Raw genomic sequence first — 16,407 nt, 5'->3', positions numbered from 1 at the left:
TTGTAAAGGTTTCCGGAGAATGTTTTGAATTGGAAATCGTGAACATGCCACCCTGCTTCACATATCCAAACGGCGATGTGGCTGTCATGGGGTTTCTTCATTGTTGGTTCAGAGAAGTACCTAAAATCCTGGCCTGCGTCCGCAAGAACATCGACATACTCGCTGACATGCCGCAGTTTTCCTCCACATAAGGAATCATCGGCAAACTACTAGTCCTGTCGTTGCTTACTGGGGTTGGCGAGTGTCCTGACAAGGGGTTGCACACCAATGGCATACATCATCATTGCCAAGGGGCAGTCTTGCGTGGTTCCCTCACGGCTGTACAGGACATGGATGGAGTTGGCGCCTGCCCCACGAAGCACAACGACCGGAAACCGACGAAATGAGTCAAACAGAAACCCTGAACGCCTAGGCTAAAGCACACGACAGTTCCATAGAGTGGCAGTTCAAACTAACAGAGTTGAAGTCGTTATCGGAATCAGCGAGGAGGTGGCACACTGTTTCGGGGTCATCGAAGACATCCTTCATCGCATGGACTGCCGACACTGGTACATGACTGTACTATGGTACAAAAACGTACAGCAGGCAGCTCTTGAACTTTTGGACTACTTTCCTGTAGAATAGGTCACAATCGTAGGCCATATCGCTTGTTGCATCGCGAATGTAGTCGTTGAGCCAAGCTCAACTACATGTACTTTACTTTTGAGATGGCATAGTTGCTGGGGTTGCATGGGCTGCTAGATGCCCAGCTGAGTTACATGACATGATGCATGCACTAGAGCAGAAGACGAGTAGGGACCACTTGTCTTGTCCCAGACCATGAACGCTCACAACTAACTGCATTGTACTTACACAAGTGCAAGTGGTTCTTCGATGACACTGTACTGGAAAATGACTGTACTATGGTATACTAGTTAGCCAGAGCTGTACAGCTTTCGAACAGACAGTAGACTCTTTGCATTAGGCGGTGCTGTACAGCTTTCGAACAGACAGTAGACTATCTGCAACGCAGCCAGTCAGATCCGTTTTTCTTCCTCCTAGTACAGCAGAAACTTATATACCTACCCGATGTCGCCAGTTACCAACTTTCTTTCCACTCAGTGAGGTAAGGGTGTAGGATGTAGAGGCCATAGAATCTCTTTAGTCAGTTCATGTTGTGCTTATTGTAAAATTGTTAATTCCCTGTTTTCAAGACACTGGTAGCAACATTCTGTGCTGATTCCTTCGTGACAGCTTGCTCCTCCCTGGCCACTCTTGAAATCTCACTTGACTAACTCGAGACTGCCATACAGTGCACAAGAGATGTCCACTGAAAATGCCACACTGCAAACCTGCAAGGATGCATAACTCCTTTCGGAAATTAGTGTAGTTTGAAGTCCAGGCAGCGAGAAAGCGCGAGGTCCAGTGAGAAGCAAGGAGTTTTCTATTTGAAACTACTGTGTCTCGTTTTTCTGCTTTCTTATTCCCTTTTCTGCTGATTTTATGATAATGTATGGAATGGCGGCCACAACGGTGTAATGTTGTAGCTAAAGTATAAAAGCTCCCAGATTGTTAACTTTTGGCTGTACATAAACTCTGATGGAGAGCTTGTATTTCCGTGGTCTTTTCTCTTTGTATAAATGATTTTAAGATGAAAAATATAATTTTGACTTGCGAGTTTTTGTGTTAGGTCCTGTGTGCATTATTGTGTTGCATTGTGCTCTAAATTTTGTTTTCTTGTTAGTCGTATGTAGAAAACCCCATAGATTAAGCAAGTATCGGACAACCAGCACTGCAGGCCAACCCTGGCAATGGATGCCCATGAATCAGGAGTGAATGGACTGGAAAGTGTTCAGTTTGATGTCTGGCAAGACATATTGTTGCCAATGTTGTCTATTCAAGACATATTTCAGCTGTGTGCTGTAAGCAAATCCATGCAACGGTTGCTGCTCAATGAGTACACGTTCAGACGACTTTGTCTGGTGAGTAATACTGAATTATTCCTGTTTGGGTGTGTGTATTTATGTCAGTGTGCGTGTATTCTTGGATTCGTACGACACGACATGCAGCAATCGTTGCGACGTTCAACGTCGAACGGCGCGAGTCATAAGGCAAGGTCCGTGGCAGGGTGGCTTTTGGACCTAATTTCTCGTTTTTCGGGACTTCTCTTCAATTATTTCTCCTTGAAAGAAGCGGAATCAATTTTCACAATACCAGTTTTTCACGAAGACCAAAAAATTAGCCCCTGAGAGTTGTGGCATTCAAATAATAGCCCCAGGAAATGATAGAATAGTTCGTCTGTCACGCTTCTGAACTATCCCTAAATACAATAGGTGACATGAGACCTTATGTTGCTAAAATTCAACTCAAGTCGTGCTAGCCATTCTGTGAGTTATCATGGGAAGCGCAGTGTTCGAAATGCTAAAAATTTCCAAGTACGAATCCGGAGTAGTCGGCGCACGACGCCGTCTCCTGTTCACACTCGAATTGCAGCCGTTTTGTACGCTTGCGTCCCCGTCTTCGCCCGTCTACGGTATGAAAAGTTGGATCGATCCAACTCTTCCCGTCGCTTCCCGATCTGTACGGTAGTATGGTTGCGTTCCCGTTCCTGGTGTACACATTGGACGCCGTCAGCCCGTCCCGTCGCTTCCCGTCGATCTTGACGTCGCGTCCCGTCGCGCCCCGTCGAATGTGAACTAGGCTTAAGGGATAGCGCCAGAAGCATACCGACGGCACAAGCAAGCAAACAAACAAACAAACACGGAATTTAACCTGTGTGGATCCTGGCTAGCGCCAAACGTTAATGGAGCAACGTTTTATGCATAGCTACGGGAATAAACATAAGTATACCTTACCTTTTACCAAAGAGAAAGACAAAGGAACTACAAGTTTCGCTATTGTGTCCACTAGCACCACCAGTTACGAAACAATCAGCTCAAGCGAAAACATTGCACGACACTGACCGACGGTACTGACGTTCTTCAGCTAACTGGCTAACAGCTCTAGCACATCTTGGAAGCGCACTCCAACAGCCTTCTAAGGGGCCTATTATAATTATGTGCAACTCCAGCCCGGGCTGGAGCGAGCGGGCCAGCCCGCCAAGGGTGTTTACATGTGCAAGGCCGGGCTGGTCGCCAGCCCGCATTGAGTTTATATGCGCTGAGCACACGCCAGCCCGTTGTGAGTATGCAGCGAATACACTACGACTGTAGTGTGCTGCCCCGGGCTAAAACGCAGCGCTGTAAGCCATACTCAGATTATAAACCTAAAAACCTTTTTCTCACACAATGTATTCTTCTGCTGATCTCTTTTCGCGCTGTAGCACATGCTTGGTGTGTTGTATCACCTTGTTTCTTTTTCCTGTTTTTCACATTTTTAGCTGTCCATATCAAAGTATTTTGCAAGAAGTTCTCCTTCCATTTTAATGTAAATCATGCATGTCGACAAATAAACAGTGCTCACTGCACGTCCTTCTTGTTGCTGCACAAAAAGCTTCATAGATTTTCAAGACAATATCGGGAATCCTCTTTATAACTTCCCTCAAAAGGTAAAAGTACCTATTTTGTAGTTTGAGCGCAGTGTCGAGAACATAATAATACAATTCTGGCCCGGGCTGGTCTGTTTATAATATGATTTTCTGGCCCGCCTAGCCGGGTTCCCGGGTGCCTCGAGGCGGGATCCCGCCTCGCCGGGCCAGCCCGCTTGCCATGTAAACGCACCACAGGTTTTGTGCGGATTTGTGCACAATCCCGAGATCCCGTTGCTGTTGGGCTGGCCCGCCTGTCGACCAGCCCGGGCTGGAGCTGCACATATAATCACCCCTAACTTGGAAGGTTCTAAGTTATAGAAATAACATAAGGAGGGGAAGTTGAGCGCAACCAAGATAAGCACAAACTGAAAGTCTCAGCTGTGAAGGACGGTGGCGGATGTTCATGCATGTCGTGAAGATACTGGCAAGACAATTGGACAATACGTTCGAAGCACGGTTCAAGAATGCAGATCAACATTCCACACAACTTGTGTGGCTCAAAAGATCGTCGTGCAATGTTATCGCATGAGCTGCTTGTTAAGTAACTGGTGGTATCAGTGGACAGTATAGCGTAACTTTTAGTTCTTTGATCTTTCTCTTTTGTCTAAATTAAACCTTGGCTCTCCATCTGAGTCCATACCTTACCTATTAAACTACCACGAAAAAATATAAAACTGCTTAAACCCATACACAAAAAAAGAGAATATCAAACAGGTGGTAGGTTGAATTAGCCTAGCAAGCGTAAAATGTAGTGCAATTACAGAAGACAATCACTGGACTTACATGTCACTAACGTCATGACAATCTACCTATCAGACTAAGTGTGAATTTTGCCTGCATCTGCTTGCATACATACAGGTACTTAGTGCGACTATACATGTATAGGAATTACCAAAACTGTCTACAACCTGGCACTGCATATTATAACAAACAAAATAGAGAAACAATCATCTGAATACACACGCTATTCAGGATCGTCAAAACATTGTTGTGTTTCCGTATGCTTCTTTGCCCCATTTAATCACCTCTTTACGGTACGTAGTTTATTGTTCTTGTACCCGATTACCCTCGCCTGTTTATCACCCGAAGAGATGGAACGAAAGTTTACTTGTGAAACCCTCTTCACACCGATGTTAACTATGAGAAAAAGTGTTTCCTATCGACGACGGATACACGTATTTTAGTGTATGTATGCACTGTCTTGCTTTTGCTCGTCCTGTCCATGCAGCACCGCTATCAGCTCAGCCCATATTTGGATGTGCCATATATTCGAATTGCCAAAAGCCTACATATCGCCGACCAAGCAGCCAGTATGTTTGACAGCGGCGATGAAAGTAGCCTCGACTATCTCGATTGTCTTACGTTCAATTGCAGAAGGAGATCGACTGTGCAATTATTATGCCTGGCGTTGAAACCCTTCCCCATTTTCAGTCGCATCCCCAGCTGTAAAAAGTCTGGTTTACTTTACCCACCTTTTAAGAACGCTACACTGTTCCCGGAGGATGCTTCTGAGGACCTACCGACTATATCCCCCATTATGATAAGGGAAAGTTGCACGACTGTGGACCCCCTCAAACCCTTTGAGGGCAGAATGTACCTGATAGGAGATATAGCGAATTTATTGTTCGAGACGTGTGGCTCCCTTGAACATTACCAAGAGGCCATAATCAACTGTTTGGAAGAAGATATGTCACTGCTTTTGGAATGCTTGCCCTATGTGCACCAATCTTGGAGGCTTGTAGAGCTTGCGAAAGGTCTTCTCAGTTTGGCCAAGAGCGACGCTAAGATATGTTCATACCTGGGACTAGATGGCCCAGATCTCGGCGCCTACCTTTCTTCTGTATGGACATATAATCCTTATCTATGTTGGTGTCTTCTGGAAAATCAGGATGACATCCTCGATTATTTCGATCCGGTGATTCTTACCAATCAATGGGTCAAGAAGGTTGCAAACCTCGGAAGCAATCATTCAGTTGTCAACCTCCTGATAATTGGAAGGCTACGTACGTCTCAGGTGGACGACTACTTCACTGCTATCATAGAGCACGAAGACTTAGTAACACATTGGCCGCAGCCCAGACGCCCCAATCGTCACGATCTATACCTTGGTTTGGGTAGCTTTCTCCTTTCCTCATCACAAGGACAGCAATATCGGAAAGAATGGACGAAAGAGGAATTGTTGGATGCTATGATGCGATATGGCTATGAACTTACTGTCAAGGAACTACTGTAACTGGCAGTGGAAAAATGCAGAGCTGAGCTATCACGTGACCACCTGAGTTAGATTACTGCCGATTGTTCCAGTATTGATACTTGTTACACGTGCTTATTTGGACATGATTGAAATCGCGTTCAGAACTTACGAACATTTGAATGTTTCCATGAACCATTTTATACGTGTGCCTAAACACTTTTAAGTTTTAGCATGTGTATTGAATTCCATGGCTGGTAGCCCTCATTCATTATATTGGTTTACACCATGTCATCCATGAATTGAGAATAATAATAATTATTGGGATGAGGTTTACGATCGAGGGTAATACGACACCGTCTACCGCCTTAATTTATTTTATTTTATTATTATTCCACAATCACGATGACATAGTGCCATTAAGCATGTGATGCGGGCGATTTTAACCAGCCATGGTGGGGGCAACTGAGAAAAAGAAGGAGAAGAAAAAGAAAAAAGAAAACAAACCAAAAGGAGTACTATAGGAACCTGGAGAGAGCAGTATGAAGATTAGGCTAGCAATGGAAAACAACGAATTCAATTCCATTCAACTTAGGCGCGGGCAGAATGGAACAAAATGCAGCGAAAGTGTCACGAGACTTTACCTCCTGCGGAAGCTGAGACCAATGAGAATAGGATTTGAACAGAGGGGATTTTAAAAGGATCGATGATCTGGCAAGTGGGAAATGGAGAGAGCATCTGGTACGCGAGCTATTATTGAACCAGCTTAAATGCGCAAGTGCATGAGGAGGAGCAAGTTGAAGCTTAATACGGTGATAGTAGTTAGCAATGGATCCATTTAGAGCAACTAGGTGAGTGGGAAGAATGGAGGAGATGTCAAACTGACTGAAGTCAGGTATCTGGACGGAATGGGAGGGCAGTGTAGTGTTGGGTGCAGGTGTTGATGCGGTTCATGTCAATATGCACAAACGGCCGAGAACAATTGAGTGGTCCGACTGACCGAGAGGGGCTGAGGGGTGCGGATCGCAGATGCTGGCTGCAGTGTCAGTGATCATCAGGTCCAGAGCAGCCTCATTGCCTTTGTGGAAGCGGTGGGTCGAGAATGTGACGTGTTGCTGCAAGGAAAACATGTCAAGAAGACATGAAAGGTGGTGGCCAACAGTGTCTGTTGTTGTTCCATACCAGGTGGAACATTCAGCATTGAAATCTCCCATGATGAGTACTGGCGAGCCAGGGGTCAGGATTTTAGTCAAGCAGCTTTGAAATGAGGCGTAAAAGTTGTCTATCATCGACGGGTCGGTCGACGGTGGGCGGTAGACAGCCGCAATTTGGATGGGCTGCTGGTGCGTGGGGCAAACAGAGGTTCCAGTGGATGGCGATATCTCCACCCAGGTAGCTTCAAATTGCGGAAGATGTAGGTCTGTACGGTGGGTAATAGGACCAAATTCACTTGATTTTACTAAGATAGCAGCACCGCCATAGGCCAGGAAGTCGTTGGTGTTAATTTTATTCTTGGAGGTGGGTCGATCCCTTCGAAAACATTCATAGCCTGGGAAGGAGAAGGAAATTTGTGGGCACAACCAGGTTTCAATTATGCAAACAACAAGGGGACAGCTGGTCGTGAGAAAGTCGGATAGCTCGGCAGATTTGTTTCTAAGGGAACGTGCATTGATACAGGCTGCGGGAAAGGAGGCTAGGGGCGTTGAAGGATAGAAGGGTGTTGCGTTAGGGTCAAGTTGAGGTGTTGGTTTACTCTTTGTTCAAATTCAGCCTGGTCAGTGTGGAACCTCCATTTCCGGATACTGATTTTGTCAGGCCAGAAACCAGGCCCTTGGATCTTGTCTACACAGTTCTCTCCCACAACCAGGTGGGCATTCGCTGTACCAAAGTACCGTGATTCTGAGATTGAGCAGTGACAAACTTCGACATCTTTCTTTTTACACCACAGTTCAATTGAGGCAGCATCGCATCCAAGGTCTACATTGCCAAGGTAGAAAGCCGTGCGCTTCACCCGCTCCACGCCCTGAAGGCCAGTGCGTTTGGCGCGGGCTGGCTCTTTTGTGAACTGGCTTGTGATAGTGCGTTTCAGTAGACTACTGTTTGAGGTTTGGCGGGCAGGTCAGGTCTGACCGTTGGGGTACTACTTCTTGTAGTAGTACGTGTACTACCGTCCTTGACGACGGCAAAAAAAGCATAGGGGTGTTATAAATATTTCTCTTCTCCTTTTTTTCAGGCATATCCTAGGATTTGAAGCCGCACTATTGCCCTACATGCATTCCCCCATACACTTAGCATTCATACCCATTCTTCTAAGTTGCTTCACGTTATGAACTTGCGTTTGAAAGCCCTATTTGAATATTGCGGCCAGCTGTATGTGGCCAGCTGTGTTTGATGGTACTGTTCGGTACGGGACAGATACGGGATAGCGCCAGGCGTGACACAAACAAACAAACAAACACCAAGTTAAAGCTGTGTGGAACCTGGCTAACGCCAGACGTTACTGAAGTAACGTCTTCTATATAGCTACGGGGATAAAAAACAAGCAAAGTACTAACAGTTACTGCTAACGAGAGTACTTGCTACTAACATCGGGAGGATAAAAGGCCCAACCCTGCCCTGCCAGTTACGGACTTACGGGGGTCGCCATGGCAAATAATAATGTTAAACAGTGAAAATCAATCACAGACAGGAAACTGTCTCAGGGCAAGTTTCTAATCATAACATCAGGAAGATCGGAGGGTATACGGCAGCTTTGAAGCTGCTGAGAGACGACAGTACTCTGACTGCATCCGGAAGGACGTTCCAAAGGGCATTACCTCGGGAGGCAGGGCGAGATCGTCCGGTGCGGGTTCGTGTAGCTGGTAGACGGAGCCCCAGGGCGAGATCCAGGCGCGTCCTACGATCCGCGCAGCGTACGAAGAGCTCCTGGAGGGATGGACTCGGACTGGCGTGTATGCATCTCCAGACAAAGACCAGGACCTTCTGCCGATGTATTTCTCCAATCCTAAACACCTGCATGCCTTCCAGGAGATCACTGGCACGAGAGAACCCCGGCCAGCCATAAACTGCTCTTGCCCCACGGTTTTGTGCTACTTGGAGCCGGTCGGCCTGGGCCTGAGTGAGACCTGGGCTAAACGCAACGGACCCATACAGTAGATCCGGCATGATAGCTGCCTTGAAGAACAGCACGCGGCTAGCAAGTGTTAGCGACTTTCGTGTCCGCAACAGAGTTCCTATTTTTTTATTGGCTTTCGTGATGCTCCCATCAACCTGGGACTGCCATGACATGCGTACATCCAAGATGATGCCAAGGTAGCGGGCACTGGTGACACTTGGCACGGGTATGCCATAGCACTTTACCACAACGTTGGGACTCTGGCCATTGGATCCTGCAAAGACAAGGAGCTGACTCTTGGTGGCGTTGAGGATGAGACCACGGGAGGCTAGCCAGCGAGCTAGGTTAGAGACGGCTGTTGTGAGCTCAGAAGAAACGAGGTCAGCGCTGCGGCGGGTGGAAGTCAAGGCTATATTGTCTGCAAACTGGATTGACATAGTCGGGCAGGTAACAGTCGGTACCTCTCTAGTGCATAATTATGCTGAAGAGCAGCGGCCCCAGGACCGAACCCTGCGGAACACCGCCGGTGCATGTAACAACCCTGCCGAGTCCGGTACCAGTGCGCACTTGCTGTTGGCGACTTGACAGGTAATGTTTGAACCAAGTCAGTGCTCCTCCAGTAACGCCAATGGTCAAAAGGTCCTGGATAAGAATGCTGTGCTTGACTTTGTCGAAGGCTTTCGACATATTAACTAGGGGTCAAACGGGTGTACCTTTAACTAACGAACGGGTAATTTTCTTAACGGGCGGGTTAACGGGTACCCTTTAGCAGCCATATTATTTTTTTTGCGCATTTCTCACATAAATTATGATTTTAATTTGTATATTCTCAGGTTGTATTTTGATACTACATTATAATTCGCAATTGATTCGTGTCTCATAATATTATTATGGCAATGAAGGTTCCAAATGAATGTCATCCGTGCATTTGCCCATGTACATAACTTCACAGGCAGTAACTTACAATCGTACATGTAGATGGTCCTACAAGCTACATGTATTTTGATACATGTACGCAAATCAACTGCAGATCAATGTGATTCAAGCCACGTGATCTCGCGCAATCCTATTTGCTATGTTCGCAGAGAACTGGTACTCGTTGCATTCAGAAGATGTTCGCGCCCATAGCTAACTGCGGTGCCTGACACAGCTGATGTGCTGCTGGCCAGCTAGCTGCTAGAGCTAGCTTGTGGAACTCGTGAAATGAATCTTCACAAATCCGTAATCTTGTATGCAATATTTCGAACTACTTTTCAGCTCGTCGATTGAAGGAACAAACTACAACCATGAGTATCATACATGTAGCTACCACCTACGGACATCACCGTTTGTGACACTCCGACTGGTCACTCAGCCTGGTGACACTAGTTCATCAAGTACTGTGGCAGGTTCGATGTCGGAGAACCATCGTAACTTTTAAGTTACTCAGCTGCCACCTCGAACGAGTTTCAACTTTCAAGTCTTGCATTTTCTCACATCACAATCAAAAACCTCCAGTACGAGGATTTTTACTTGCACTAGAGTGGAGAGAACAACTGTCAAGTCTGTCTTTCAGCCTGCTCCTGCCTGATAAAGTCGAAAGTCGAAAGCGGGAATGCACAGGAAAAAGGCCAAAGAGTATCCGCACTCCTATTTTGAGTCTTGGAATACGATAGGATCACCTTTTTTTTTTTTTTTTTTTTTTTTTTTTTTTTTTACAAACGGGTACCCTTTTACTAACGGTACCTGAGATTAACGGGCGGGTACCCGGGTACCCGGGTACCCGGTACACCCGTTTGACCCCTAATATTAACTAGAAGGCAGGTTTCCACAACTAGACCGCATCTCGCCCAGTGTCGACTCTGTCAAGAGGCTCTGTCGACTCTGGCAAGAGCATATTCCGTAGAGTGCCCATGATGGAACGCAAATTGGGTCACTGGCAAGATGTTCATCCGTGTGACATGTTCCAACAACGATTTCTGCACGACCTTCTCAAGGATTTTGGACAGTATCGGTAGCAGTGATACCGGTCGGAAATTTTTGGGAACAGAGGGATCACCAGACTTGTGGAGCGGAACAACGTGAGCTAATTTGAACTGCTGTGGAACTTCGCCGCTGGATAATGATGCATTAAACAATGTGGTAAGAGATGAAGATAATATATCAGCACAATACTTGATTAGGAGACCCGGGATTCCATCACTTCCAGTAGCTTTGGCCGGGTTGACTTGCTGCAGCAAGCGCTCCAAAGCACCCACTGTGACGGGTGGAAAGGACACTAGGGAATGCTCTGCAGGGGGTCCCGCAGGCAGGAGTAGTTCGGATGGCCGAGTGATGTCGGTGACGATAGTCTCGAAAGCAGACGTAATCGCCTCCACACCACACGGTGGCCCCTGATGTGTCCGCTTTCCACCGGTAACGGAGTTTATGACGGACCATAGCTGACGGGGGTTTCCCGTGTTCTCCGCGCACTTGATTCGAAAGAACTCGTTCCGATTACGCCTGTAGGCATTTGATGCAGCGGACCGGGCCTGTTTGAATGCTGAGTGGGCCTGCTGGCAAGTTTTGTCCGATAGCCAACGCTTGTGCAGCCTGTTCTTCCGCATAGTGAGCTGATACAGCTCTCTGTCCGACCACGGTGGTTCGCTTGGGCGTTTCCGGCTTTGCTTGCAAGTGAATGGAGCATGGCGATCCAGAACAGTTATTAACTTTGAATGCCAGTTTTGCCACATTTCATCCACGTTAGCCTGAGCAGGAAAAGCATACAAGTTTGCAGCAGTAAGAGGTCATTTCGGAAGTCGCTTTTATTGATGTTGCGGAGATTTCGGGTGGATGTAGCCGGCTTACTGGTCGACTGCTTGGGCACGGAAATGTCCAGCTTGGCAAGAATTGTAAAGTGGTCACTGATCGTGCACTGAATGACATGGCACATCGCTACTGTTTCGGGGCGGGCTAGGATATTGTCGATTACGGTACTTTTGGGGGCAGTCGGGCGTCACGCGCGTGGCACTATCCCCGTGGTTTGCCAGACCACATGAACCTGCCAAGTCAAATAGATGGCGAGTTTGATAGTGTGTCCTGCTGGTATCAATACCAGGCGGTCTGGCATTCGTATTGAAATCTCCCAGGAGAGTTATCGATGGGGTTATCCGTGAGGCTCCGTCAAGCGCTCTCTCTAGTCGGGTCCAAAAGCTGATAGGCTCAGTTGGTGGGCGGTAGACACAAGCAAATACATGGTGGGCTGTCCCAGAATTCGTTGTCTGTAACCAAAGAGCTTCCTGGCCATCCTGCCCAAGGTCCAGCCGAGGTTGGAGAGCAAGAGATGAGCGATAGTAGAATGCCACGCCGCTTCTGGGCGCCCACGTTCAAGTCTCACGAGGGAGTAGTCTGGGATGACTAGTTCTCCATTACTGATAGCCTCATCCAGCCATGTCTCTGCAAGGCCAATCACGTCGATCTGGGAGCTATCTAGGAGTGCCTTAATTTCATGTGTCTTGTGTCGCAGACTGCAAACATTTAAGAATGCAATTGTCAAGGGAGTTGACCTATTTTGTGGGGTACTGTGCCTGGTGAAAATGGTGATGCATAGGAGAAAGCTTGCGTAACACAATACAAAGCAATCAAAACGAAGATAAAGAACAATCGTGCGAGCGAAGAATCAATCTATGGACTACGGCGCCAGATCCTCGGCTGTGAGCGGATTCTGATGGGCTTCTTGGCTTCCCTTTGCTTCCTGGTACGAACATCTGTGAAAGCTTCAGAATCAGAGCCACCATTCTCGTCTTCCATTTCTGAGCCGACATCTTCCCAGCTTCTATTTGCCGGGAGCTCATCCGCCGACGACTTGACCTTGTCGCAGCTGTTTTCATCTTCAACAGTGAGTGTATGTAAGTGCTTGCGGGGGTCTGGTTCTTGCGTGTCCCAGCTGATCTTGTGCTAGGCTTCCCATTGACCTTGTCAGGTACGGTGGACTCGCCCGCACTGGCGCCAACGTCAGCTGCTACAGTTTCTGTGTGAGGGCTTTCATTTATCTGTTCTTGGCTTGGCGCCTCTTGGTGACCGGTATTAGTACTTTATTGCAATTGCAAGAAGTCTGCGTAGGACATGTTGGTCTGCAAGTTGCGTACGCCATTTCTCGCACCTACAGCTGCTGTACCTGGGCAGTCTTTTGCCAGATGGCCAGAGACACTGCAGCGCCAACAAATTTGAATTTGACCTTTGTGCCATACTCTTACGAGGCTCGCCTTGATGCGAGCGCTCGAGGTTCCTGGAGGTGTGGGCAAGATGCATATTTTTATGTAAGTTTTTTTTTAATGGAGTTGTCATTGTGTGCAGATTGTAAAGTTTCATTTTCTTTTGATTTAATTTTTTTGGTTTGTTTTGCTTTGCAGATGTTGCGTTAGGTCAGCGAAATCATGTTCTGTGATTGCCCCTATAAGAGGTTTAAAACAAAACGAAGCTCAAACTACTCCCTGCTATGCTGCAGTTTCCCTCCACATGAGGAATCATCGGCATACCAGATCTGTCTGTTTTTACTGGGGTGAGGGTCCTGCAATGGGGTTGCACACCAACAGCATTATTATATCATCATTGCCAAGGTTCAGTCTTTCTTGGTTCTCTCACGGCTGAGCAGGAAATGGATGGGGTTAGCGCCGGCCTAACGAGCGCACAACGACCGGAACTCCACGAGAGGAGTCAAATAGACATCGTGAACACCTAGGCCAAAGCCCACGACAGTTCCATAGGGTGACAGCTCGACTAACAGAGTCTAAAACGTTAGCGGCGTCAACGAGGAGGAGGCACTCTGTTTCGGGATCATCGAAGACATCCTTAGGGACCATTAACAAGTCGTGAAACGGCAACTAGAAGGGAGATCTGGTTTAGAGTCCCGTCCTGACCACGCGAAACATACTTGTGTTTGAGGTGTTCGGAGGGGTCTACTCGTCATGACTGGAGACGGTGGGTTTTGGTCAAGTACGTGCGATTTAAACCATGATACGGCGAATAGCAACGTAAATCGCGCCCTTTGTCTTTCCGTTTTTTTCTCAAATTTCTCAAATTTCTCAACCATTCTTGTTGCAGTAAATAGGACGGAGAGACGCACCAAATAACCAGTAGGACCATTGAATTTGGCATAATCATTACTCATATGCCACAGAACAGGATCTAGGGTAACCACGGTGCCAAAGATGGAAGAGAGAAGCAGTCACTGTTTCTCCTGCGTTCAGTTGGCCCGCACACAAATGCTCGCACTCGTGGCCAGGATACAGCTGCCTTAGTATTACCTACTGTACATATTGGGTATGGACTGCGCTCAGTTTCTTTTCTGGCGGCAGGTCGGTGGAACACTCTTCCCTCCAAACTGTCGTCAGGCACAATCTGCTGGTACTTTTGCTCACCTCACAAAGATTCACCTAGGGTTCCCTGTAACAAGGCCATGCCTGTTGGGACTCCCCTAGTCAAATAATAAATACTACTACTACTACTAAAGATTAGACCTGTTCCTTACAACCTGCAGCTTCCTTGATCATGTTTTGTCTACTGCTCCGAAACGTACAGTTTTTTCAAATATTCTCAACCGCCTAGCTCCGTTGTAAAGTCTTTGGGGAATTTTTTGGAATGGACATCATGAAGATAACCCTTTGAAATCATTGCCCGTCAAAATAATCAGAAAACTCTTTGAAACTGGAAAGCAGCCGAGTTTCGTACACGGGTGGTGAACGCGAGAAACTAATGCTCATAAATCACGCCGTGTTTCACGTTCGTTCCGTTGAACTCGTTCCCGTTGAGGTTACACGGATTGCTAATAGTAAAGTTCTGCTCTACATTATGGGAACACAACGCGAAGAATTCCGGGAACTCTCTTCGCGTTCCCGTAACGTAACGAAAATCTGTTTTGCTCTACGTTCACGTAGTGGAATCACGCGGAATGTGTGCTGGGAATTCATCCTTCCATATTTGGTAGTTTTCTGCCTGCGTTTGATCGATGCTCAGCATATCTGTAAACATATTTTCTCTGCGTAGTGCCACAACGTAGAGAACCTCACCTACGCGTAGAAATCCGGACCTAAAACACGCGAAGCCGTAGACTCTAACCCAGCCACCTTGTCTCTCCGCGATTTCTCTACGTTTCACATAATTATAGCAGAACCTCTCTAATGGTCCCTCTTCATTGCATGCACTACCGGCATTGTACTGGGGCATGACTGTACTATCGTACATATTGTACAAAAGACCACTCTTGAACTTTTGGACTACATTGCTGTAGAATAGGTCCGAATCGCAGGCTAAATCGCTTTTCGCATCGCGAAAGTTCAGCCAAGCTCAACTACTTTACTCTTGCGATGGCACAATTGCCCTGGTTGCATGGGCTGCAATGTGCACTGCTGAGGTATATGACGCATGCACTCGAGCAGAAAACGCATAGGGACATCTTGTCTTGACTGTGACATGACTGTACTATGCTATACAATTAAGACAGAGCTATGTAGCTTTCGAACAGCCAGTAGACACTTTGCAAAGAAGCAGGACAGATCAGTTTTTCTTCGTCCTAGAAAATTGTGTAGCTACCCGATATCACCAGCAACTGGTAAAAGTTTTCATTCCTCTCAGCTAGGTAAGAGTGAAAAATGACACGTTAGAATCTCTATGTCAGTTTAAGTTGTGCTTCTTGTAAAATTGTTGATAGCGACATTCTGTGCTGCTTCCATCGGGACAGCTTGCTCCTTCCCGGCCGCCATGACTTCTTATTTGAGTGACTCGAGATAGCCATCCAATGCACATGATTAGTCCACTGAAATATCTTGCAAGGATATCCGATGCCCGAATCCTTTTTGGAATCTGTCTAGTGTGAAATCAAGGCAGCGGGAAAGCGAGAGGTCCAGCTGTGAGCAAAAGTGTTTTCTTTTGAAACCACTGTCTGTCGTTTTTCTGCTTGCTTCTTCTTTTTATTTTGCTGATTTTATGAAAATTTATGAAATGGAGGCCACTAATGTGTAATGTTATAGCTAGGGTATAAAAGGTCCGAGATTGCTAACTGTTGCCTATACATGTAGTTATCATTAGGAAATCTAATGACATGATTTTAACATGTAAAATATACCTGCAAGTGGGCTGTTACTTGGGAGTTTTGTGTTAGATTCTGGGTGCCTTATTGTGTAACATTTTGTTCATAATTTTGTGTATTTGTTGGTCCAATGTAGTTAGTCCCATCGATCAAAGATCGGACAACTAGCACTGCCAGCCTACCTTGGCAATGGATATCCATGAATCCGTAGCGAATGGACTGGAAAGTGTTCAGTTTGATGTGTGGCGTGGCAAGACATCTTGTTGACAATGTTGTCTATTCATGACATATTTCAGCTCTGCGGGGTGAGCAAATCCATGCAACGGTTGCTGCACAATGAGTACACGTTCAGACGACTTTGTCTGGTGAGTAATAATACAATATTCCTGTTTTGGTGCGTTTATTAATTTATGTGCGTATGTGAGTTCTTGGATGTGTGAATTGCATGCGCATTTTCCGATCAATGTCTGCGTAAAAATGTGAATTTGAGGATAATTCTGTGCCAATTTGTCCCCCTTTCGGAAGAAGTTGCATCCTAGTCTTGGCTG

The 16,407-nt window shown here is 46.6% G+C and overlaps 1 protein-coding gene across 1 annotated transcript; it reads left to right on the top strand.

Moving 5' to 3' along the window:
• Window positions 1-1,007: 1,007 nt before the first annotated feature.
• On the top strand, window positions 1,008-6,033 carry LOC135825237 (uncharacterized). The gene is made up of 3 exons (XM_065337973.1): window positions 1,008-1,105; window positions 1,724-1,961; window positions 4,737-6,033. The coding sequence occupies exons 2-3, from the start codon at window positions 1,791-1,793 to the stop codon at window positions 5,739-5,741; spliced, it is 1,176 nt and encodes a 391-aa protein (XP_065194045.1). The 5' UTR covers window positions 1,008-1,105; window positions 1,724-1,790; the 3' UTR covers window positions 5,742-6,033.
• The last annotated feature ends 10,374 nt before the right edge of the window (window positions 6,034-16,407 follow it).

This window comes from Sycon ciliatum, chromosome 9 (genome assembly GCF_964019385.1).
Source record: "Sycon ciliatum chromosome 9, ocSycCili1.1, whole genome shotgun sequence".
NCBI lineage: Eukaryota > Metazoa > Porifera > Calcarea > Leucosolenida > Sycettidae > Sycon > Sycon ciliatum.
This window is presented reverse-complemented; position numbering and strand designations above follow the sequence as displayed.